Below are 25,102 nucleotides of genomic sequence, written 5' to 3' on the forward strand. Positions count from 1 at the left end.
TTATTCAAAAAGTAAGAAAGGAAAAATAAAATAAGGATGTATGATGATCGAAAACAAGTTAATTGAGGAATACCTTGAATATTGAATGATGGAATTAATTTATTGCAAAGATATAGAAGATAAAAACTCAGCCGGGTCACTTTTGACCCATGTTTTGCATCAAAGGGTTAAGCAGGATGCTTGACCTGTTCATAATGGCGGCGCTGTTGACGCGTCTGACCAAGTGAAACATTAGGATTGGTCAAGACTAAATACGTCAGAAACTCACTTGATTGGCTGTATGGTCCACACCCACCTCTATACAGCCAATAGGAACTGTGAATAATGTAACTGCTGAAGTGAGGTGCCTATTGAAATGTATTGCTGAAGAGACGATATGTGAACTGAAATTATTATTATTATTATTATTGTTGTTGTTGTTGTTGTTGTTGTACTCACGATCTGTAACCCCAGCCGAGTGTTCGTACTAATTTTCAACCTCGCATTCCGAAACCTTGACCTTTCCAAGATGGCTGACACACAGCGCTGTGCGTGACCCATATTGAACCGTCTGACGCAACCGACCCCGGCTGAGGTCCGGACGTCCAGCCATTTCTGGGTGAGGATTTATAGCGCTGTGTTTTTCCTTCAGCTCCCCTGAGGTTAGTTTCCTTCTTTAACATCCCTGTTGGGGTTTTTTTTCTTTGTTAATCGTGTGTTAGCTAGTTGCGTTGCTAAGCGCACTGTAGGAAGCAAAACGAGCACTTCAGTCATTTACCTTGAACAAAATTATTATTAATTTTATTATTATTATGCATATGCATTTTCTTTTAAATGACATGTTCACTGTTTGTGCTCGTATGTATATAATTTGCGAAGTTTTTATGTAGCTATCTCGCTGCCTTGACAGTGCATCTATCCAGAATATTTCAACTCCAGTCTAATATTAACTAAACTAATGTTACCTCAGTGTGAACAGAAAGCATGATTATCCTGTGTGAGTGCACACAGCAGTGTTATAGCTCTTAATAACGTCTCTAAGAAACCCTTCACCAGTCTGAGCTCTGAGACATCTTTACTGGAGTTATGTAATTTGCTCATTACCCAACACTGTGTAATTTACTCTACACAGATCTCCCTAAAACACCTGCACTTACACTTGACTATTCAGTAGAAAGCATTCTTTTCTATATTCACCTGACTTTAAACTATAACTACATTTACATCCTTTGTTTGTTTTCCCAGAGAGATGTCCACTATGGCATTAAGAAGAGTGTGTTGTCTCCTTGGCAGGCCGCAGAGATGTGTGTTTACTTCAGGGTTCAGGGCTCAGGGCTCTGTAGCACAGGCTCCCAGAGGTGAGAGTGCCATTAAACCTGCCTCATTTCATATTTTAAGACAAATGTGGCATGTGTGCGTGCTTTTAGTCCTGCATTACGCGCTTAAAAAGACCGTGAAGGGATGTGAAGAGCTTACAAATACGAATTAACCAAACATAATGATGAAATAGGACAAATCCTAAACTTGTTTGTTTGAGGGTAGTTTTGAACCTTTAAGATCATCCACATAGGTTCGATAAGGTAGACTTTTTCAAATTTGCTAGAAGCAAAATCGCTACACTTAGCCATAACTTTTGCTATAATCTGATCTGAAATAGAACAAAATCATTGTTGATAAAAGGGAGATGATTCATTGGAAATATATTATTTATGCATGTAGTACACTGGCGGCTCATTAATAGGGGCGATTTGGGCGACGCACTCCCAAACGGGGAGGGAGATTTTTATTATTATTTTTTTTTATCTACTCCTACTACCAACAGTAATGTCATTGTCCAATCAGGCTAAGGTCGCGCCTGGTGTAGCCACGCCCTTTTGGGGCGATTTCTGTCAGGTTCAGATTTGCCCCCAAATCTCCCATTGACACTAATGGTACGTACGTTTTTTTTCGAAAATCCTGCTCCCAATGCATTTTCTATTGGGTTTTATGTGCGCGCACAAGCAGCGTGCTTACGTCATACGCCTGTTGCGCCGCGCAAGTGTTGCCAGATTGGTTTTAAGTGCATTTTGGGGGGTTTTGAACATAATTTTGGGCTGGAAAACGCAACTTGCGCGGGAAATGTGTGAACATTCTATGAAGATGGCGGCGAGTGTTGAGTGCAACAATACGATAGCGTCTCTGAAAGAAGTTCCCTTTAGTCGTTGTACCAATGAGGAGAAAACGGCAATCAAACAGCTAGGACCTCCTAGACCGAATTTAAACATCAAGCAAGTGTCTATGAAGGGGGAGAAGACCTACTCAAGAGGTTTTAACAAGAACTGGTACCACCGGAAAACTTGGCTAGCTGGCTGGGATGTAGTCAATGCTCGTTTTTGCTACCCTTGCGTTCTCACACCCTGGAAGTAGCACAGCAGACGGTACAGTGATATCTGATATTTAAATTTACTAGGCAAAAGTTGTGTGTGTTTTACCAATGGCAGTTTAACATTGCCATGTTTTTGTTTTACCAATGGCAGTTTAACATTGCCATGCTTGGAATATTTCAGTAGCCTCAAGTTCTCTCTGACTTGGTGTAAATTAAGCATATTTTCAGTTTTTATATATTGTACAGTATGTGTTCATTGGAGCCAGCAGCACCTTACCTTTTTTCCAACTTGTTAAGCCAAGTTGCACTGACTACAAAACCTTGTGTAACCTTGTGTGTATATAGCTAAATAACTAAAGCCTTTTGTGTTCATTGACATGCTTGTAATACTTTAAATTTCCTTTTAAGGCATGGCTTTCTGGAGGAATTCTTGGGGAAAAAAAACTGCAGAATTTATTTAGAATTATTTGATGTTAAAATGGTGCAATTCCATATTAAAAAAAAAACACATAATTAAGCTGCACATGTTTGTTTGATGGTTATGCTTTTCATCTTTTTCAAAACTTAAATAAACACTTGTTTTGGATTTATATCCTGCCACTTTAATTGCATTCTTTAGAATTGAAGAAATTAGAATATGTTTATAATTAAGAATGTGTCTACTTATTATAGAATACTGGAATAATATGAGAAAATAAATGAGTAATGTAATATTAATTGATTGTGATGCCAAATGTTTTGCTTTGAAGGCTTCACAATGAATCTTCCTTAGTTTTAGCCTGGCAAGCCAGACTAAATGTGAATATTTGCCACTCATAGGCAAAAATATTTTTGGCGCTAGGCGGGTGGGTCTAGTTTACTAGGCTACCTTAGTTTGCCACCTTTAACTTGTTCAGTGTTGCCACCTAGTGGAGAGAAGAGATATTGTCTATATTGATATCTGAATTTACCAGGCAAAAACAAGTTCGGCCAATTGATTTGCTACCTAGGTCAATTTACTTCAGTCCTGTGGACATTTACGGTCCGTGTAGACATAACGGGGGAAAATTGCCCCCCCTGAAAAAAAATTCAGGAGCCGCCACTGATGTAGTATACTAATATATGATAACTTGTAATCCATTGAACAACCCCTAAATATCCTTATCATTCAAAATATTTTTACATCGTTTTGATTGACTGAGTGAACTGCAAATCGCTGCCTACAAATAATGGTCTGCTCATGTGCAGTTACTTCTCACTTTTATCAACATGGCTCAATTTCTTTGTTATCGTTTGACTCGTCGCGTGAAAACTCTATAATCGGTATTTCAAAAATAAATAAATTGAATGATAAAACAATTATTGTAGGATTGGTGTTCAGTGTGGAGTGCACAGCATTCTTCCACGTGTTCAAAGAAGTGGCGAGAATTTGGCTGGAAGAAATTGATCCGTTTCTTCATTACACCACATATTAAAAGTAAACTATTTCAGTCACAGGAACAGTGTTGGAGGCGGTGCAGAAACTTGGATGCCAATCACTTCCATATCTTCTGGTCATGCCCAAAAATCCAAATATTTTGGGGAAATATACGTCTAACTCTAAGAAGGCTTTTGGGATATGAAAGTCCTAATAATGTTAAGGTCTTGTAGTTCTGTGTTTTAAAAGATGCTGTGATTTTAACAAAGGACTGGTATGTGTGTAAAATACTGCTAATGGCCTGTTTAAAAAAAAAACACAATTACAAAGAATTGGTATAAAGCTGAGTCCCCAAGCCTTGGAGAGAGTTAAAGAAATCTATGCATTGGAGATGGTAACATTCTGCCTGAGGTCCAGATGAGCAATCTTTCCCAGAAAATGGAGAAATATTAAAGGCATAGAGGACGCTACCTGAACATGGGGTACATTGGACAAATAAGGACACTGGTCATATCACAACAGTACAAACTAAGGTGCCCCCACATTGTTTTTCTTTGTTAGTTTATTATTGTTCGTTTGTTTCATATTATGCTGAAAATGCTAAATAAAAAGTAATTTAAAAAATGATTGAACTCGATTTTCACAAAATATTGTGATTTGTTAGTGTCTTGCAAGCAATTATTTGCCTCTGCCTTCAGCAAATAATTTGTTAGTGACTAGCAAGGAGTTAATTATTTGCTGAAGGCAGAGGCAAATAATTGCTTGTGAGACACTAACAAATCACAATATCTTGTTCAACCTCATCCAATAATTGCTTAAAGATAGACTGCCTTTCAGATTTTTCAAGTGTAGGTCATAAAACTGTCAGTGCACGGTCAAAGTAAACCTGTAGATGGCAGTAATGCAACACTGTTGATGCCAGCTGCCATAAAACCCAAAAGAAGAAAGAAAAGAAGAAGTAGGTAAACCTGCACATGTGCACATGGACTACCTCTGTCTGCTTGACTGCGCAAAGTGAGCGATTTCATGCACATAATTTGCTAGGGAATCCCTTCAAATTAAATAACTTCCCAGCCACAGAATGGTCTGTTTTGTTTTTTTTAATGAAATTGAAAGGCTGTGTAGCTTTAATATTTTCCAGTGGGTTTTTGGCCCAAAAGGAACACTATGGGGTCTGTCAGACAAACTCTTTTCAAATTTCTATATTTTTGCATGTAATATAAGGGCCACCCTAACAGATGACTTGCAACCACATGATCAAAATGTGCTACGTCATGAGTGTCTGCCATGATGGTGGATATAAAAGCAACTAGGATGGCAGCTGCTGAAAGCATGTCTGTAAACAATGCTGAACTTTCTCAGTATTACCACGATTTTGAACAATCAAGCAAAGATAGATATTTGTGGTTTTGACCCATATTATTTAAAAAAGTCAGGCTTTTCTGAAGATGAGACGCTTCTACCGACCATCAAGTACGAATACAGGTCATTTTGTCCCTTGACCATTTCGTCCAATAGTTAAGACATTTCGTCCAAATCCTTTTTCATACGCACTATCAATTATTTTACAACCCCAATTCCAAAAAAGTTGGGACAAAGTACAAATTGTAAATAAAAACGGAATGCAATGATGTGGAAGTTTCAAAATTCCATATTTTATTCAGAATAGAACATAGATGACATATCAAATGTTTAAACTGAGAAAATGTATCATTTAAAGAGAAAAATTAGGTGATTTTAAATTTCATGACAACAACACATCTCAAAAAAGTTGGGACAAGGCCATGTTTACCACTGTGAGACATCCCCTTTTCTCTTTACAACAGTCTGTAAACGTCTGGGGACTGAGGAGACAAGTTGCTCAAGTTTAGGGATAGGAATGTTAACCCATTCTTGTCTAATGTAGGATTCTAGTTGCTCAACTGTCTTAGGTCTTTTTTGTCATATCTTCCGTTTTATGATGCGCCAAATGTTTTCTATGGGTGAAAGATCTGGACTGCAGGCTGGCCAGTTCAGTACCTGGACCCTTCTTCTACGCAGCCATGATGCTGTAATTGATGCAGTATGTGGTTTGGCATTGTCATGTTGGAAAATGCAAGGTCTTCCCTGAAAGAGACGTCGTCTGGATGGGAGCATATGTTGCTGTAGAACCTGGATATACCTTTCAGCATTGATGGTGTCTTTCCAGATGTGTAAGCTGCCCATGCCACACGCACTAATGCAACCCCATACCATCAGAGATGCAGGCTTCTGAACTGAGCGCTAATAACAACTTGGGTCGTCCTTCTCCTCTTTAGTCTGAATAACACGGCGTCCCTGATTTCCATAAAGAACTTCAAATTTTGATTCGTCTGACCACAGAATAGTTTTCCACTTTGCCACAGTCCATTTTAAATGAGCCTTGGCCCAGAGAAGACGTCTGCGCTTCCGGATCATGTTTAGATGCGGCTTCTTCTTTGAAGTATAGAGTTTTAGCTGGCAACGGCGGATGGCACGGTGAATTGTGTTCACAGATAATGTTCTCTGGAAATATTCCTGAGCCCATTTTGTGATTTCCAGTACAGAAGCATACCTGTATGTGATGCAGTGCCGTCTAAGGGCCCGAAGATCACGGGCACCCAGTATGGTTTAGCGGCCTTGACCCTTACACACAGAGATTCTTCCAGATTCTCTGAATATTTTGATGATATTATGCACTGTAGATGATGATATGTTCAAACTCTTTGCAATTTTACACTGTCGAACTCCTTTCTGATATTGCTCCACTATTTGTCGGCGCAGAATTAGGGGGATTGGTGATCCTCTTCCCATCTTTACTTCTGAGAGCCGCTGCCACTCCAAGATGCTCTTTTTATACCCAGTCATGTTAATGACCTATTGCCAATTGACCTAATGAGTTTGCAGTTTGGTCCTCCAGCTGTTCCTTTTTAGTACCTTTAACTTTTCCAGCCTCTTATTGCCCCTGTTCCAACTTTTTTGAGATGTGTTGCTGTCATGAAATGTCAAATGAGCCAATATTTGGCATGAAATTTCATAATGTCTCACTTTCGATATTTGATATGTCGTCTATGTTCTATTGTGAATACAATATCAGTTTTTGAGATTTGTAAATTATTGCATTCCGTTTTTATTTACAATTTGTACTTTGTCCCAACTTTTTTGGAATCGGGGTTGTATATTTCAGGTATTTGTTTGTTCAAAAAAAGGAGGAATTCTCAATGGAATTTGACCGAAGCAAAACACATTTTTGTAAAGCAAATGAGTACCATAGTATGGATCATGTTAAATCTTTTGGCACCGAGCAGCACTCTCGCGGGGGCTTCGTTCACAAATCCTGGGCTGAGGCACGGTCCCACCAACCCGAGACCATGCTCTTTCCAAGGGGGAGGGTTAGAGGGAGGTGCTTGTAAAATTTGGCTTCGCTGCAAGCTCCGTTGGCCGAGTTATTCATTTTTAAAGCCGGCTGGATCATGTTAAATCTTTAGGCGCAGAGCAACACTCTCGCAGGGGCTTTGTCCGCGAACATCAGAATACCTGAAATATAAAATAATTGATAGTGCATCTGAAAAAGGCTTTGGACGAAATGTCTTAACTATTGGATGAAATGGTCATTGGACAAAGTGTCCTGATCTCCTCGTCTCCTCTCCGTACTAAGTGTCAGAGTTTCCTCGCCCTCTTTCCAAATCACAGACAGAATTCTAAAAAATCGGAACGTGCCACGGTCATGAGTACTGTTGTGACCACAACCATATACAGCACAAAGATAAGGCATTTTTCCACTGCTTTAAACAAAGAGAGTTGTGCACGCGTGACTGTTTTGTATGGAATGTCGCTTGACCCCGCATTTGTATCTCCACCAACATGGCCGACATCTGGGTTTCTATTTTGCTTTGACGTCACTTGCAAGTCAAGGATAGCCATGTTTGTTGTTTACATTCATGTGAATAAGACATATTCAGTACACTCTCTCATGGACTCAATACTCGGGCAATACGCATTCATGTGTTTTAAAGGGAGGGTTGAGTGGAGGGGGTGGGATTTTTCACTCGGATACTTTCAAAATCTAGCTTACTTTTGCTGGTTTTTCAAATTACCTACTCTAGATTTAAGGTGTCTTTAATGGGCAAAGATTTATGTATTAGGTGCTGGTATATAAACTGATATATTGCGTGAGATTTTCTAACATTAGCATAACAGATCAGTTCCTTTGACGTGAAATCTTGGAACCTGATATATGATTTATGATGTATCATGAACCTCTGAACGTCAGCTCCATTTATGGTAAGGGGAATATTATGTATTTCTCTCTCATATACAGGATAAAAGTTCATCAGTTGCACTGTAGGTTTTTCAAATGGGATTTTGGTTGTAATGTTTATTATACTGATTAACCCTTAAATGCCACATAATATTTTGATAAATATACAGTACTGTGCAAAGGTCTTAAGAACCCTATTTGTTTTTCCATACAAACTTTGTTATAGATTTCTATTTTATGACTTCTCCATTATCGAGTCAGTACAAAAACAGTCCAAACGTTCGTTTTCTAGCACAAAATTAAATGTTATAGAAAAAAGTTTGTATCTGAGGAGCATATTCCACAAGAGAGCACTTTTCAGATTAAAAAAGAAAACATAATGAAGGCTGCTGGGTTTTGGTGCAAAATTAAGAAGCAAGAGTGACAGTCAGAGTGTCCAGATCCAGAAGAACTGCGGCTGGTTCTGCAAGATGCTCAGTAAAACCTACAGCTCATTTCCTTATAAAACTGCACTCCCTGTACCTGAGACTACTATATATATATATATATATATATATATATATATATATATATATATATATATATATATATATATATATATACACACACACACACAGTTAGGTCCATAAATATTTGGACAGAGACAAAATTTTTCTAATTTTGGTTCTGTACATAACCACAATGAATTTTGAACAAAACAATTCAGATGCAGTTGAAGTTTATTCTTTCAGCTTTAATTCAGTGGGTTGAACAAAATGATTGCATAAAAATGTGAGGAACTAAAGCATTTTTTAAACACAATCCCTTCATTTCAGGGGCTCAAAAGTAATTGGACAAATTAAATAATTGTAAATAAAATGTTCATTTCTAATACTTGGTTGAAAACCCTTTGTTGGCAATGACTGCCTGAAGTCTTGAACTCATGGACATCACCAGATGCTGTGTTTCCTCCTTTTTAATGCTCTGCCAGGCCTTTACTGCAGTGGTTTTCAGTTGCTGTTTGTTTGTGGGCCTTTCTGTCTGAAGTTTAGTCTTTAACAAGTGAAATGCATGCTCAATTGGGTTGAGATCAGGTGACTGATTTGGCCATTCAAGAATACTCCACTTTTTTGCTTTAATAAACTCCTGGGTTGCTTTGGCTTTGTTTTGGGTCATTGTCCATCTGTATTATGAAACGCCGACCAATCAGTTTGGCTGCATTTGAGCACACAGTATGTCTCTGAATACCTCAGAATTCATCCAGCTGCTTCTGTTCTGTGTCACATCATCAATAAACACTAGTGACCTAGTGCCACTGGCAGCCATGCATGCCCAAGCCATCACACTGCCTCCGCCGTGCTTTACAGATGATGTGGTATGCTTTGGATCATGAGCTGTACCACGCCTTCGCCATACTTTTTTCTTTCCATCATTCTGGTAGAGGTTGATCTTGGTTTCATCTGTCCAAAGAATGTTCTTCCAGAACTGTGCTGGCTTTTTTAGATGTTTTTTAGCAAAGTCCAATCTAGCCTTTTTATTCTTGAGGCTTATGAGTGGCTTGCACCGTGCAGTGAACCCTCTGTATTTACTTTCATACAGTCTTCTCTTTATGGTAGATTTGGATATTGATACGCCTACCTCCTGGAGAGTGTTGTTCACTTGGTTGGCTGTTGTGAAGGGGTTTCTCTTCACCATGGAAATTATTCTGCGATCATCCACCACTGTTGTCTTCTGTGGGCGTCCAGGTCTTTTTGCATTGATGAGTTCACCAGTGCTTTCTTTCTTTCTCAGGATGTACCAAACTGTAGATTTTGCCACTCCTAATATTGTAGCAATTTCTCGGATGGGTTTTTTCTGTTTTTGGAGCTTAAGGATGGCTTGTTTCAACTGCATGGAGAACTCCTTTGACTGCATGTTTTCTTCACAGCAAAATCTTCCAAATGCAAGCACCACACCTCAAATCAACTCCAGGCCTTTTATCTGCTTAATTGAGAATGACATAACGAAGGAATTTCCCACACCTGCCCATGAAATAGCCTTTGAGTCAATTGTCCAATTACTTTTGGTCGCTTTAAAAACAGGGTGGCACATGTTAAGGAGCTGAAACTCCTAAACCCTTCATCCAATTTTAATGTTGATACCCTCAAATGAAAGCTGAAAGTCTGGACTTTGTCCATGTCCATTATATAACTATAACTTGAATATGTTTCAGTAAACAGGTAAAAAAACCAAAAATTTGTGTTAGTGTCCCAATATATATGGACCTAACTGTATGTGTGTGTATATATGTGTGTGTGTGTATATATATATATATATATATATATATATATATATATATATATATATATATATATATATATGAGTGATTCCACGCTTATGGGTACTGAAATGGGGACATGAACTTATTCACCTAAAACCATTTCTTTTTTTACCATCAGGTCACAAAACATGTAATCTTTAATGAATGATATGTTAAAAGATAACTTTAATTTTCTGAGATGTAATAAAAACATATTTATATGCCAAAGTCAAGCCTATGAGTTCCAAAATGATGTCTGTTACATTACTTCTGTTACGATTGTCCATCTCGCGTCCGTTACAAATTAATTACAATCTAGCTATATACCATGTTAATCTTATTGAAAGAATGTGTATGTTTATTCTACTACACATGTTTATTAATTATATTTGCTAAAACATCACCTTCCTATGTTTCAAAAAGTAATTCTACATTGTTAAAATTGAGAATATATATGTCCACAACACTTCTGTTATGTTCTGACTTTGACATATAAATATGTTTTCATTACATCTCAGAAAATTAAAGTTATCTTTTAACATATCATTCATTAAAGATTACATGTTTTGTGACCTGATGGTAAAAAAAAGAAATGGTTTTAGGTGAATTTTTAAAAATAAGTTCATGTCCCCATTTCAGTACCCATAAGCGTGGAATCACTCGTGTGTGTGTGTATATATATATATATATATATATATATATATATATATATATATATATATATATATATATATAAATTTTTTTTTTTTTTAAAGCAAAGGATCGTCTCACACCAAATATTGACTTTGTTTCATTTATTATGGCTTAATGTTGTTTATAGGATTTTTTTTAAATGTTGAAACATTTTCATTATTTTTTAAGCCATTTTGGTCCACAGCATTTCTTTACATGTGCTTAACACCTTTGCATAGTACTGTATATTCTCAGAATAGTGTCCACACTTCCCCATATTTCATAATTAATGCTTTTCAGAGGCAGAGAAGGGTGGGGAGAAGAAGCAAGTCAAAGCACGTAAGTTGATTTCTATTGTTTGTCTTTGTGTTAACTTGATTTCTTAATTTTTAATTTCTTTAATGAATGTCATTAATTTAAAATGACTGGTTTTACAAAACGCTCTTGACGGTATTCTTAGTTTCTGTCCTAGTGAATTAGACCAAGGATGTGTTTTTGATGGAGACTCTAAAACACTTCTGTAAGTCTCTCTGGATATGGACGTCTGCTAAATGGTATAAACGTAATACAAATGAGTGATTTAAACTCGACAGTATATTCGAGATATAAAAGTGCAGTAATCTATGCAAAATATATTTGAAGTTGATAAACACAGGGTTTACATTAGTCAAGATTTATATTCATATTTTATTAAGAAAAAAAAATCTTATCTTGTGCAAACGCTTATACACATAAATCTGTTTGTATCCAGCCTGATAAATGAGGTAGATAGATATACTTTGTCACATGCACAGTTGTATAAAAACAATGGCAGTGAAATGTTGTGTAGCAAAACGGTTCTGTGCAGTACTGTGCATAAACCTCTAAAAATATAAATAAATAAATAAAAACTAAGTTGTATACACGCATAGACAAACTATAGATACACATAGACAAACATAGGTAAGCTATTATTGTTAGTTGTAGATTGTAAAGTACAGATGCAGTAAAGTGACCGTGACAGAGATGGTGCTCAGGCCTCATTCAGTATCCTGATGGCCTGTGGGAAATAACTCCTCCTCAGCCTCTCAGTCCTGGCCGTATGGCTACGGAGGCATTTGCCTGAATGTAGCCACTGGAAAAGTTTATTGTGCAGGTGGAAGGTGTCTGTGATAATCCACTTTGTCCTGGACTTGCACCAGTGTGTGTAGATGCCAGACAGGCATGGTAGTGGAGTTTTTGTGACATATTCAGCACATCATACCGCTCTTTGGAGTGCTTTACAGTCTTGTGAGCTGCAGTTGCCAAACCAAGCGGTAATGCAGCCTGTAAGCACTGACTCAGTGGTGACACTATAGAATGTTTTCAGGACCCTGGGAGAGATCTTAAATTTCCTCAGTCTCCTGAGGAAATTTGCTCAGGAGCTCTGCTGCTGACTCTATCCAAGGATCCTGAGCGGGGTGTAGTTTTTCTGTCTCTTCTGCCTGAAATCCACGATCATTTTTTTTGGTTTTGGAGATGTTAAGATCCAAGTTGTTCGACTGACACCACCGGGACAGTGTTTCCACCTCATCAAAATAAGCAGACTCATCCTCATCCAAGATCAATACGCATTGTCTCGCCTTCAGCACCAGGGTGGGGAAGTATGATGGGTCCAGGTTAGGTCCTCAGAGATGTGTACTCCAAGATACCTAGAGCTGCTGACTCTATCCAAGGATCCTGAGCGGGGTGTAGTTTTTCTGTCTCTTCTGCCTGAAATCCACGATCATTTTTTTGGTTTTGGAGATGTTAAGATCCAAGTTGTTCGACTGACACCACCGGGACAGTGTTTCCACCTCATCAAAATAAGCAGACTCATCCTCATCCAAGATCAAGCCAACTATGACAGTGTCATCTGCAAATTTCACAATGGTGTTGGAGCTATGCTTGGGCTTGCAGTCGTGTGTGTACAGCAGAGGACTCAGGATGCATCCCTGTGGGGATAAGCGTGTTGGAGACAGTGGTGCCAACTCTAACCACTTGTAGCCTTGCCAGTCAGGAAGTCTAAGACCTAGTCATAGAGAGAGGAACTCAGTCCCAGATTCCTGAGCTTGTTGTCCAGGCTGTCAGGTACTAAAAGCAGAGCTACAGTGGTGCTTGAAAGTTTGTGAACCCTTTAGAATTTACTATATTTCTGCATAAATATGACCTAAAACATCATCAGATTTTCACACAAGTCCTAAAAGTAGATAAAGAGAACCCAGTTAAACAAATGAGACAAAAATATTATACTTGGCCATTTATTTATGGAGGAAAATGATCCAAAAGTATGTGAACCTCTAGGATTAGCAGTTAATTTGAAGGTAAAATTAGAGTCAGGTGTTTTCAATCAATGGGATGACAATCAGGTGTGAGTGAGCACCCTGTTTTATTTAAAGAATAGGGATCTATCAAAGTCTGATCTTCACAACACGTGTGTGGAAGTGTATCATGGCACAAACAAAGGGGATTTCTGAGGACCTCAGAAAAAGCGTTGTTGATGCTCATTAGGCTGGAAAAGGTTACAAAACCATCTCTAAAGAGTTTGGACTCCACCAATCCACAGTCAGACAGATTGTGTACAAATGGAGGAAATTTAAGACCATTGTTACCCTCCCCAGGAGTGGTCAACCAACAAAGATCACGCCAAGAGCAAGGCGTGTAATAGTCGGCGAGGTCACCAGGGTAACTTCTAAGCAACTGAAGGCCTCTCTCACATTGGCTAATGTTAATGTTCATGAGTCCACCATCAGGGGAACACTGAACAACAATGGTGTGCATGGCAGGGTTGCAAGGAGAAAGCCACTGCTCTCCAAAAAGAGGCTGCATCTGGGCCAGGACAGCTTGCCATCATTGATGAAACAATGAATTCTGAATTATACCAGCGAATTCTAAAGGAAAATGTCAGGACATCTGTCCATGAACTGAATCTCAAGAGAAAGTGGGTCATGCAGCAAGACAACGACCCTAAGCACACAAGTCGTTCTACCAAAGAATGGTTAAAGAAGAATAAAGTTAATGTTTTGGAATGGCCAAGTCAAAGTCCTGACCTTAATCCAATCGAAATGTTGTGGAAGGACCTGAAGCGAGCAGTTCATGTGAGGAAACCCACCAACATCCCAGAGTTGAAACTGTTCTGTACAGAGGAATGGGCTAAAATTCCTCCAAGCCGGTGTGCAGGACTGATCAACAGTTACCGGAAATGTTTAGTTGCAGTTATTGCTGCACAAGGGGCTCACACCAGATACTGAAAGCAAAGGTTCACATACTTTTGCCACTCACAGATATGTAATATTGGATCATTTTCCTCAATAAATAAATGACCAAGTATAATATTTTTGTCTCCTTTTTTTAACTGGGTTCTCTTTATCTACTTTTAGGACTTGTGTGAAAATCTGATGTTGTTTTAGGTCATATTTAAGCAGAAATATAGAAAATTCTAAAGGGTTCACAAACTTTCAAGCACCACTGTATAATCAATGAATAAAAGTCTTGCATAATTTCCTTTACCCATGTGCAGATGGGAAAGAGTGGTATGTAGGACACGGGAAACTGCATCATCCGTGCTTCTGTTTGACCTGTACACAAACTGAAAGGGTCTAATGAAGGTGGCGAAACTGAACAGGAGTCTTTTAAAACACTTTATCAGCAGGGATGTTAGTGTCACTAGGCGGTAATCATTCCAGAATGTTGGGTTATTTTTCTTGGGAATTGGAACTGATTTCTTGAAGCATGTAGGGACAGTGGACTCGGTCAGTGACCTGGTGGTGAATACTGGGGCAAGTTGGTCAGTATGAGATTTTAGGACCTGGCCAGGTATTCCATCAGGTCCAGCAGACTTCCTGGTATTCACTCGTTTCAATGCTCTTCTCACGTCATGCTGAGTCACTGTAAGTGGGCAGTCCTTACTCATCTGTGACTATTGTGCTGATGCTTCTGGAGTTGTATATGCCTGTGATGCATGTTTTGTTTGCAAACCGGGCATAGAATTCATTCAGATCATTGGCCAATGAGGGGTCGACAGTGCCTAAACTGTGAGATGTGCCTTTGTAGTCCTTGCCATAGGCATCTGTGGTTGTGCTCATGTCATTTAGCTTCCACTCGGTCCTTATATTTCCTCTTGGCTTCTTTGACCACACACTTTGGATTATAGGACGTGGACTTGTAACATGATGTATTGCTGCTTTGCATCCCCTCATTATAAGCGGTGGTACATGCCTTCAGAGCTCTGCGGATAGAGCCATCAACCCATAGCTTCTGATTAGGATATGTCCTAACAGAGACCAATGGCATAATATCATCTATCAGTTTGGCAATGAAGGATGTCACTACTTCCGCAAACATAGCCACGTCATCGGAGCTGGAGTGGAATACTCCCCAATCAACGGTGTTCAATGCGTCCTGAAGCGTGGCATCTGATTCGGCAGACCAGTGCCTAACTTCCTTGGGGGGGCGGGACATCCCATATGATCTTTTGTTTATCCTCTGGTATGAGGAAGCTAGATGTACATTTTTAAATATGTAAAAGGGCTGAGTGATTTTAGCATAGAATTAACAAACACATAACATGTAGTTACCTAGCAACCATCCAGCTAATTCCTTGAGGTCATCAAGGACATTCTAACGATTTACTTAAAATTATTTTTTTGATAATTTACTTTGTCTATTGTTTTTTACGTGTGTGTTATTTCAAAATGAAAGAAAAAAGGTCAGTGAACACTTCTTCAATTATTTGAATTAATTACTATGAGTTCCTGTTAGCTCTTTGCTTGTGGTCCTGACCTTCTGATGTTTCTCCCTGTCCTCCCTCAGCGAAAGTACAGTTTAACTGGCGCGATGCCCTCGACCTGGAGGGTCTGCTGACGGAGGAGGAGATCATGATCCGAGACACCTTCCGCACCTACTGTCAAGAGAAACTCATGCCACGCATCCTGATGGCCAACAGAAATGAAGGTGCTCACAGCAGCCTGCATTTTTAGCTCATTTTCTCATTTATCTGCATTTGTCCTGTTTTATGTTAATCACAATAAATGTCATTTTTTAAATCTAGTTTTCCATCGTGAGATTTTGAATGAGATGGGTGAGCTAGGAGTTCTGGGTCCAACCATTAAAGGTAGGGAAAATTCTGATATAATTAAAAAAAAATCGATAAAAGTATACACTCAATAAAACTATAATACTCCTATAAAATCATGATTCAGCAGGTTGTTAGAGAAATAAACTTTGTCCTCTTTACCTCTCAAATAAACATCTGCCTGAAGTCATGTAAAATGTTAAATTGCAGACTGGATTTGCATTGTGTGGACTTTGCTTCACTTTGTCTCTCCTGTTCTGTGCCTCTTTCTGCTCTAGGCTACGGCTGTGCTGGAACGAGTTACGTGGCGTACGGACTGATTGCGCGTGAGGTAGAGAGAGTGGACAGCGGGTACCGCTCGGTGATGAGTGTGCAGTCCTCTCTGGTCATGCACCCAATCAGTGCTTATGGCACAGAGGAACAGAAAGAGAAGTATCTCCCCAGACTTGGTAACACTGCAACTCCTAACACTGATTGATTAAACTGTACAGATGCACCGATCAAATACGGAGTGTAGATACTGACTTAAAGCATCAGATTGGTATCGAATAGGATTTAACAACACAGATCTTACACTGAACCCAGGATGCTAATTATCACAAAACACACACACACACACTGCCTTTATGCTTCTGTTTCATATCACTTGACAACAGAAGCTTGCAAAAAGTCACTGCGCTTGTTAAGAAAATGTCCGATCAGTATCGGGTATTGGACGATACAGAGAGCTCTGAAGCTTATCAATAATGATAAAAATGAGCGCAGTGCATCTGCACTATGGAGGGAGATTTGAGCTAACATCCAAAGTCCACAACCAGATTGTCACCCATTTTGCCCAAAGACTGACTTTGGACAAACAAAAACAAGCGGCAAAAATAATCCAAATACATCCTGAATCGTAAAGGATAATCAAATATTAATGTAAAGTAAATCATTTTATTAAAGAATGCTACCTCTCTCTATCTGTCTGTCTCTCTACACACACAGTACTGTGCAAAAGTCTTAGGCACATGTAAAGAAATGCTGTCGACCAAAAATGGCTTAAAAAATTATGAAATGTTTCAACATTAAAAAAAAAAAAACCTACAAACAACATTAAGCCATAATAAATGAAACAAAGTCAATATTTGGTGTGAGGCAACCCTTTGCTTTAAAAAAAAATAGTAGTCTCAGGTACAGTGAGTGCAGTTTGATAAGGAAATGAGCTGTAGGTTTTACTGAGCATCTTGCAGAACCAGCCTCAGTTCTTCGGAACACTTTGACTGTCACACTCGCATCTTCATTTTGCAGCAAAACCCAGCAGCCTTCATTATGTTTTCTTCTTTAATCTGAAAAGTGCTCCCTTGTGGAATATGCTCCTCAGATACAAACTTTTTTTTTCTGTAACATTTAATTTTGTGCTGGAAAACGAACGCTTGGACTCTAAAATGTTTTTGTACTGACTCAATAATGTAGAAGTCATAAAATAGAAATCTGTAACAAAGTTTATATGAAAAACAATAGGGTGCCGAAGACTTTTGCACAGTACTGTATGTGTGTAGAGAGAGATAGAGAGGTAGCATTATTTAATAAAATGTATATATTTTTACTTTTATTTTTTATATATATATATATATATATATATATATATATATATATATATATTGTGTGTGAGTTTATTTATTTATTAAATTTGCCATTTTATTTCTTTGCTTGTTTTAATTCATTATAAAGTGAGACTTATTGGCAATATCCATATTATTATATTACAGGGTAAGGAATTGAACCAGGCAGTCAGTTTTATATTCTGATGCTATACTGTTCATACAGATCCTGTAATTTTTTTTCAATAATTCACTCTATGTAACCTCTTCTTGCAAAACTTTTCAACCTATAATCCATTTGGAATCATCCATAAAGAAAGTTGGCTAGATAGAGAGAGAGAACTTTTTGTTGCAGCAGTACTGTAAATGACAAATTACACTGAGACAGATGATTCAGAGAAAATGCAGACTGAGATACTCAACCAACAGTAAACTAGGTAAATAATAATAAAAATAAAATACTAAGTACTAAAATTAATGTACATACTAAGTTTAACTTAAAACTGAATCCTAAATGATTGATTTTTATTTTTTTTATTATTGATCCATGTAATTATCCATGTTTTGTGATTTTGGAAGCATGTGATATTTATATGATGTACCTGTATATAGCATTTTTATGCTGATATGGAGTGTATGATTCGTTTGTTCCTTGTCAGTTTAGTGAATGAAGTGTTTCTGATTTTGGAATTTCTTACTGTATGCTGATAAAAGTGTTCAGCCTACAAATTAGTGACTGTGTATATTGCTCTGGTCCTGTGGTGTTTGTGATATGGCAGCACGGGGAGAGATTCTGGGCTGCTTTGGTCTAACGGAGCCCAACCATGGCAGCGACCCTGGCAGCATGGAGACCAGAGCCAAGTACAATGCATCCAGCCACACCTTCACCCTCACAGGCTCCAAAACATGGTGAGTACAAAGTTTAACACTACCACTTATACCATATTTATACACACTGGCATTGTTTGGTACTATAAAGACACAAGTCTGTAGCGAGCAAAGGTCATTCATTGTTTTAGGTTCAGTTAAAATGGTAGGCAATGATTTAACACTACTGCAGTAAACTGTCATTATACCATGTCTGTTTGTCAGGTGACATATGAATAGACAGAAGCTTCTATTACTGTCTCGCACGTTACAGATTCTTTAGACAGAAGCCTTTCTAGTGTAACAGTTTTTTGGTTGGCTTTCTAAAACAAGATGATTTTTATTTAATGGAAATCATTAATTGATAAGTAAATTCTTCAAGAAAAATACAATCTGATACACAGAACTGTTTACTAGTGTTGACAGTGTTTCACCACTGGGTCAGTGAACTCGTATTCAGGTAAACGTGATGTTAGTTATTGCCTTTATCCACTTGAGGGCAGTATTTTCAAACTTTCTTGGGACTGAGCTCCCTTGTTCTAGATTAACTAGGAGAGAGAGAGAGCACTCATTGTGCTGCTCGCTCGACCATTTAATGGTGAGCTTTGTGCTGTGGTGCTTTTGGGAAACTCAGGCCTGACCATTCTTAATGTACTGAGGATTCAGTAGAACATACATGATATGTGTATGAAATCCTTAAATTATGTTCGTGATAACCTCTCTGTCTCTCTCCCTCTCACACACACACACACACACACACACCAGGATCACAAACTCTCCTGTGGCGGATATTTGTGTGGTGTGGGCCAAGTGTGACGATGGTAACATCCGTGGTTTTATCCTGGAGCGAGGTATGAAAGGTCTTAGCACCCCCAAAATCGAGGGCAAGTTCTCGCTGCGTGCCTCCTCCACCGGCATGATCGTCATGGATGATGTGGAGGTGCCAGAAGAAAACCTGCTACCCAATGTGTCTGGACTCAGGGTGAGCTCCACACACTGTGGAATAGATCTCTGTAGATCTAGGCTGTTCTAAAAATCACTTTATGATTTACTGTGTCAATAATATAAATAAAGTGGAATCATTTTTGAGACCATAAAAATGGTTGGAATCTTAGCAGATCTCTTCTGTCTGCTGCTGAATTAAAGAAATACCCCATCATGTACATTTTATCCAAGCTATTATTATTATTATTATTAGTTCTTTCTACTCTTTTATGAATAATTTGCTATAGAGAGATCATACCCCTTTCTGTCGTTATCCAGGGTCCTTTTGGCTGCTTAAACAATGCTCGCTATGGGATCGCCTGGGGAGCACTAGGAGCAGCAGAGTTCTGCTTTCATGCAGCACGTCAGTATACACTGGACAGGTAAAGACATCACTGCAGTTTAGTGAACACTGCTGGGATAAAAACTTATGACCAAGCATCAACATGGCAGAATGGAGCTTTGCTTCATCCAGGATAAGACCGCCCTCTGTCTGGAGACAAGCTGTTCAGCCACAAAGAACCACCTGATCATCATCAGGTTTATTTTGTATAAATATCTTAAATCTCTTGTGTTCCTGTTCATAAGGATCCAGTTTGGGGTGCCGTTGGCCAGAAACCAGTTGATGCAGAAGAAGATGGCAGACATGCTTACAGAGATTACGATCGGCCTGCAGTCGTGTCTACAGCTTGGCAGGCTCATCGATCAGAAGAAGTATGCTTTGTCTTTCAGATTTTTTTTTTAAAGCAGTTCAAAACTTACTTTGAGGATTTTTAAAAGTACACCCAGAAACACATTAAATATACTCACTGGCCACTTTATTAGGAACACCCATCCACCTGCTGTTTTATGCAGTTATCTAATCAGCCAATCCCTTGACAGCAGCAAAATGCATAAAATCATGCAGATACAAATCAAGAGCTTTAGTTAATGTTCACTTCAAACATCAGAATGGGAAACATTGTGATCTCTGTGACTTTCACTCTGGCATGGGTGTTGGTGCCAGATGGACTGGTTTGAGTATTTCAGAATCTGCTGATCTCCTGGGGTTTTCACACACAACAGTCTCCAGAGTTTACACAGAATGGTGTGAAAAACAAAAAACACTGACTGAGTGACAGTTCTGTGGGTGGAAACGTCTTGTTGATAAGAGAGGTCAGAGGAAAATGGCCAGATTGGTTTGAGCTGTCAGGAAGGATATAGCAACTCTTTGCAACCATGGTGAGCAGAAAAGCTTCTCAGCATGCAACAGCAGAAGACCACATTGGGTTCCACTCCTGCAGCCAAGAACAGGGATCTTAGAATCAAGACCAAGTTCCTATTAAAGTGGCCGGTGAGTGTATTTATACTGAAATATTTCAGACGTGCTTCGCAGTTCTGGTGCTAATACGTTGGTTGCTGTTTATTTCCATTATTCCCGTATGAAAATAGTTGTCCGTTGCATTAATCCCAGATGCACCACTATCAAACAGCATTGTGGGTAATGTAGGAAATCAATAGTGAAAATAGATCAACATGCCAAAGAAAGAAGTTTAAAGTCAACTCAAAATAAATCTTGGATGCCATCAAAGTTAGCATGTTAATTCTAAAGATTGATATGCAGGTCGTTCAGGGGTCTTTTTTTCTTTTGAATGTATGATTTTTGCTCAACAGTTTTAGTTTATGTAACAGGTTGTATATGAAAATGGCTTGTTCATAATTGCACTCTGACCCTCTGAAGAGCAAGTCCAGAGATGATCTCGATGCTTAAGCGGAATAGCTGCGGGAAGGCCTTGGATATCGCCAGACAAGCACGAGACATGCTGGGTGGCAACGGCATCGCTGATGAATACCACGTCATCCGCCATGTCATGAACTTGGAGGCCGTCAACACGTATGAAGGTCAGTTGATAGTTCTTGATTTCTCCATCAAACATTTAGGCGTCTATAAAAAACATGGTTTTTGCTTGACCTTTGGGAAAACAATTCTTTATTTGAAAGCATGGCTCTTTAAATTAGATTCCAGCATCCCAGTAGGCTGGGATTATACTTAAAGCATGGCTATGCCAAAGAATGCAGTGGCTAAAAAGGTGGAATAATTTACATAATCACCTACAACACTTTCATATAGCTGGAGGACTAAATGCGATGTTTACTAGAGGGCAGGTCTGACCCGAGATATCAAGTCCATACCAACTGTTTTGGGTGGCAAATTACTGTGGCACAAGAGGAATAAAATATTTTGTGACATGCTGCAGACCTGCAAACACATTTTATGCCTACACACTCTACCTTTTAACTATCCTGTCCAAGTTATGACTCAAAAATACACCAAAAGAATCCCACCCCACCCCCCAGATTAAAAAAAATTCCAGATGAGCCAGTTAACATATGAATTTGGAATGATAGACATTTGCGTGTGTTCTGAACTCTGTTTTTTATCCCCCGCTGGCCGAAAGGCCCAAAGGGGAATTATGTTGTGGCAATTTCTTTCTGTCCGTCCGTCCGTCCCGGGAAGGGTGCTCACTTTCTGAAATCAACTCCTCTCACAATTTTTGGAGGAATTTCACAAAACTTGGCAGGATTCTTTGTTATTTGTCGGTAATACGCATATTGTAATTTCGTTAAATTCAGTCACATTTTACCAGAGTTACAGCCCTTGATTATCAAAATTATAATTTGACAATTTCATGAGTGTTTTTTTTCCTTCTGAAATCAACTCCTCTCTCAATTTTTGGAGGAATTTCACAAAACTTGGCAAAAGGCATTGTTATATGTCGGTAGTACACATTTTGTTCAGTTCAGTCGCATTTTACCAGAGTTATGGCTCTTGATTAACAACCTTGTACTTTTGCAATTTCATGAAAGTGTGCTTGCCTTCTGACATCAACTCCTGTCACAATTTTTGGACAGATTTCTCGAAGATTTGCAAAAGGCCTTGTTATATGATGGTAATACTTAAATTGCGATTTAATTTTGTTTGTGAAAATTTTACCAGAGTTTTGACCCTTGATTAAATAACTGACAATTTCATGAGGGTGTACGTTCTTCTGAAATCAACTCCTCTCACAATTTGTGGAGGAATTTCACCAAACTTGGCAAAAGGCATGACCGTTATACGCATATTGAAATTTCGTTTAATTTGGGCAAATTTTACCAGAGTTACGCATTTGATTATTAACAAACTTGTACTTTGGCAATTTCATCAAGGTCTGCTTGCTTTCTGAAATCAACTTCCCTCAACTTTTATCCCCTGCTGGCCGAAAGGGGGATTATGTCGTGGTGATGTCCGTCTGTCCCAGGAAGGGTACTCACCTTCTCAAATCAACTCCTCCTCACAATTTTTGGAGGAATTTCATCAAACCTGACAGGATTCTTTGTTATATGTCGGTAATATGCATATTGTAATTTTGTTCAATTCAGTTGCATTTTACCAGAGTTATGGCATAGTTGCCAGCAGGGGATATTGTGCTCTCAGAGCACTCTTGTTTATTTTCCCAAAATGAGTTTTCCACTTGACAAATATACTTATGCTGACACGTCTGATCAAGGTAAATGAAGCATGTTTTGAATTCATTAATGTGAAATAAAATCCATCCATGTATTTTTGACTTGAAGAACATAAGACAAGTATATAGTTAACCTCCGTCAACTTGATGTATTGGGAACGTCACCAAAGATTTTCAGTCGGGAAATGGTCAAAAATACCCCCCCCCCCTTTTTTTTTTTGGCTGGGGGGGGGGGGTTAAATCAGCCTACAATAAAATTTCAGATTCAACACTTCACAAATATTTTCAATGGTAATTATAATTAGTGAGTGATTGATTAGTAGGAACATTGTTTGTTCTCCAGCACCGGTTAATGCAGACACGTTCAGACAGAGTGGTCAGGTCTGTTACGGCGGACATCCAAGTGGCTGTATAAACAGGGTTTTATGGTAATCACCAGCTGCTTGGAGTGGGGGACACTTCCACTTCTGTTTGTTATTACACACTAGAAAATTACTGTACTAATTCCTGTCCATAACATCGTGTTCCTAGAATAGGAAGAAAGAAATTGTTTAACTAAAAGAGACAATCAACAGGGCCCCCCCAATGCCAAGTGGTTACTGTAAAACCCTGTACATCTGCACAAAGGAGCTATATCAAAATGTGCTGTGTTTATACCCCTCTATCAGCATGACGACACATTCATCTTCTGGGTTGGTAGATCTGGTGCTGTTGGAAAATAATCAACAAAGTATCACACCTCTCCGGTGTTGATAAGTTTCCTTACAGCAGGTCCCATCATGTTTTATTCCTGACATATAAACCCAGCCATATGCCCATCCTGCCATCCAGATCCATCATTACATGCCCTGTACATCTTTACCAGCACCACTTCCTCATATTTCATTGCATGAAATATACCACTTTGATTTATATAATTGATGTGTTTAATTTTCCGTCTCGGATTTTGCAGGTACTCATGATATCCACGCTCTGATCCTGGGCAGAGCCATCACAGGTCTGCAGTCGTTTACTGTGGAGAAGTAAATCACTAATCTGCTGCCCAAAACAGTACAGCATTTGTCCTACATAGAACGTTGCTGGTTTGTCCAACGAAAATGCTTTGTGAAATTCATCTATTTAAGTTTGACTTTGACAGAATGTAATTATTTTAAGTTCATCTTTATCTTCAGAAGACGTTTAAAAAATATTTTTGTACTCTGAACCAAAATCAATTACCCCTTGAGTTTGTATATGAATTATAACATCAGTTTAAAAGCAGTGAGTGAGAGAGGACAAACATTTTCAGTGCACAGTAAATTACATTTCAGAGTCTGAGGAAAAAATGAATCGAGTGAACTTAAGATAGTGTGCAGTTGTTTTTGACACCTGATTTTGTTGCTGTTTTAGGATATACATTATATTCTGACAGTGGTTTAAGAAAATGAGCATATTTCAGTTAGTCTGGCACAGTTAAACACAGTTAAACATTGTTAAATTGCTGTAAATTTTAACCATTATATGCAATTCAGCTGAACTTGGAATCAAATTATATCTTCCGTCAGTTAAAACCAAAAATGAAAGCATAAAGGGTGATGTTATGTCAGTCATTTGGTTTGTAAGAAGGAATTAAACTTTCATTGAAAAACAATATTTTGTTTTGTCAAAGGGAATGCTTCATTGAAAAGTAAAGTTTAAAAATATAAAACCCATAACACCTACCATTCAATAAGTGTGGTCTTTTTTTTTTTTTTTTTAATCTGACCTGAAAAGTGGTATTTGCTTGCTATATTAAACTTACTTTTGTGATCACTGACTCACTCAACTGGCTACAATATTCTTTTTTTTTTTCAGTAGTCCATATTTTAATGGATTTGAGGACAGAGTTGAATTTTAAATGACATATACTATAAACATACAAGTGAGAAATTAAATATGTAACCTTTCATTTCCACACTCATCAAAACATTCAGTGAGCCCTCATCATCCTGGATTAGACAACTTCCATGAAGATAGAAATATTTCATCACGATAGAGATGATCAATCAGAATAAGTTTATATTGAAATGGAGGGACAAGTGAACCCAGACCGTGCCAGCTAAATACCTCCCAGAGCAAAACAGGGTGCCCAGACCCCATCACCATAGGGGCAATGCATTCAGGTCTATACTCATATCTTGGT

The 25,102-nt window shown here is 38.5% G+C and overlaps 1 protein-coding gene across 2 annotated transcripts; it reads left to right on the top strand.

Moving 5' to 3' along the window:
• The first annotated feature begins 314 nt into the window (after positions 1 to 314).
• Positions 315 to 24,571, top strand: gcdhb (glutaryl-CoA dehydrogenase b). 2 transcript variants are annotated; one of them, XM_060901564.1, is made up of 12 exons: positions 315 to 641; positions 1,225 to 1,337; positions 11,249 to 11,287; positions 15,758 to 15,898; positions 15,996 to 16,058; positions 16,298 to 16,468; positions 18,382 to 18,511; positions 19,235 to 19,451; positions 19,733 to 19,836; positions 20,042 to 20,167; positions 21,174 to 21,334; positions 23,894 to 24,571. In XM_060901564.1, the coding sequence occupies exons 2-12, from the start codon at positions 1,229 to 1,231 to the stop codon at positions 23,965 to 23,967; spliced, it is 1,335 nt and encodes a 444-aa protein (XP_060757547.1). In that variant the 5' UTR covers positions 315 to 641; positions 1,225 to 1,228; the 3' UTR covers positions 23,968 to 24,571. The 2 variants fall into 2 exon arrangements, with proteins under 2 accessions (XP_060757547.1, XP_060757548.1); XM_060901565.1 differs by having other exon boundaries at positions 315 to 598.
• Positions 24,572 to 25,102: the final 531 nt, after the last annotated feature.

This window comes from Neoarius graeffei, chromosome 20 (genome assembly GCF_027579695.1).
Source record: "Neoarius graeffei isolate fNeoGra1 chromosome 20, fNeoGra1.pri, whole genome shotgun sequence".
Lineage (NCBI taxonomy): Eukaryota > Metazoa > Chordata > Actinopteri > Siluriformes > Ariidae > Neoarius > Neoarius graeffei.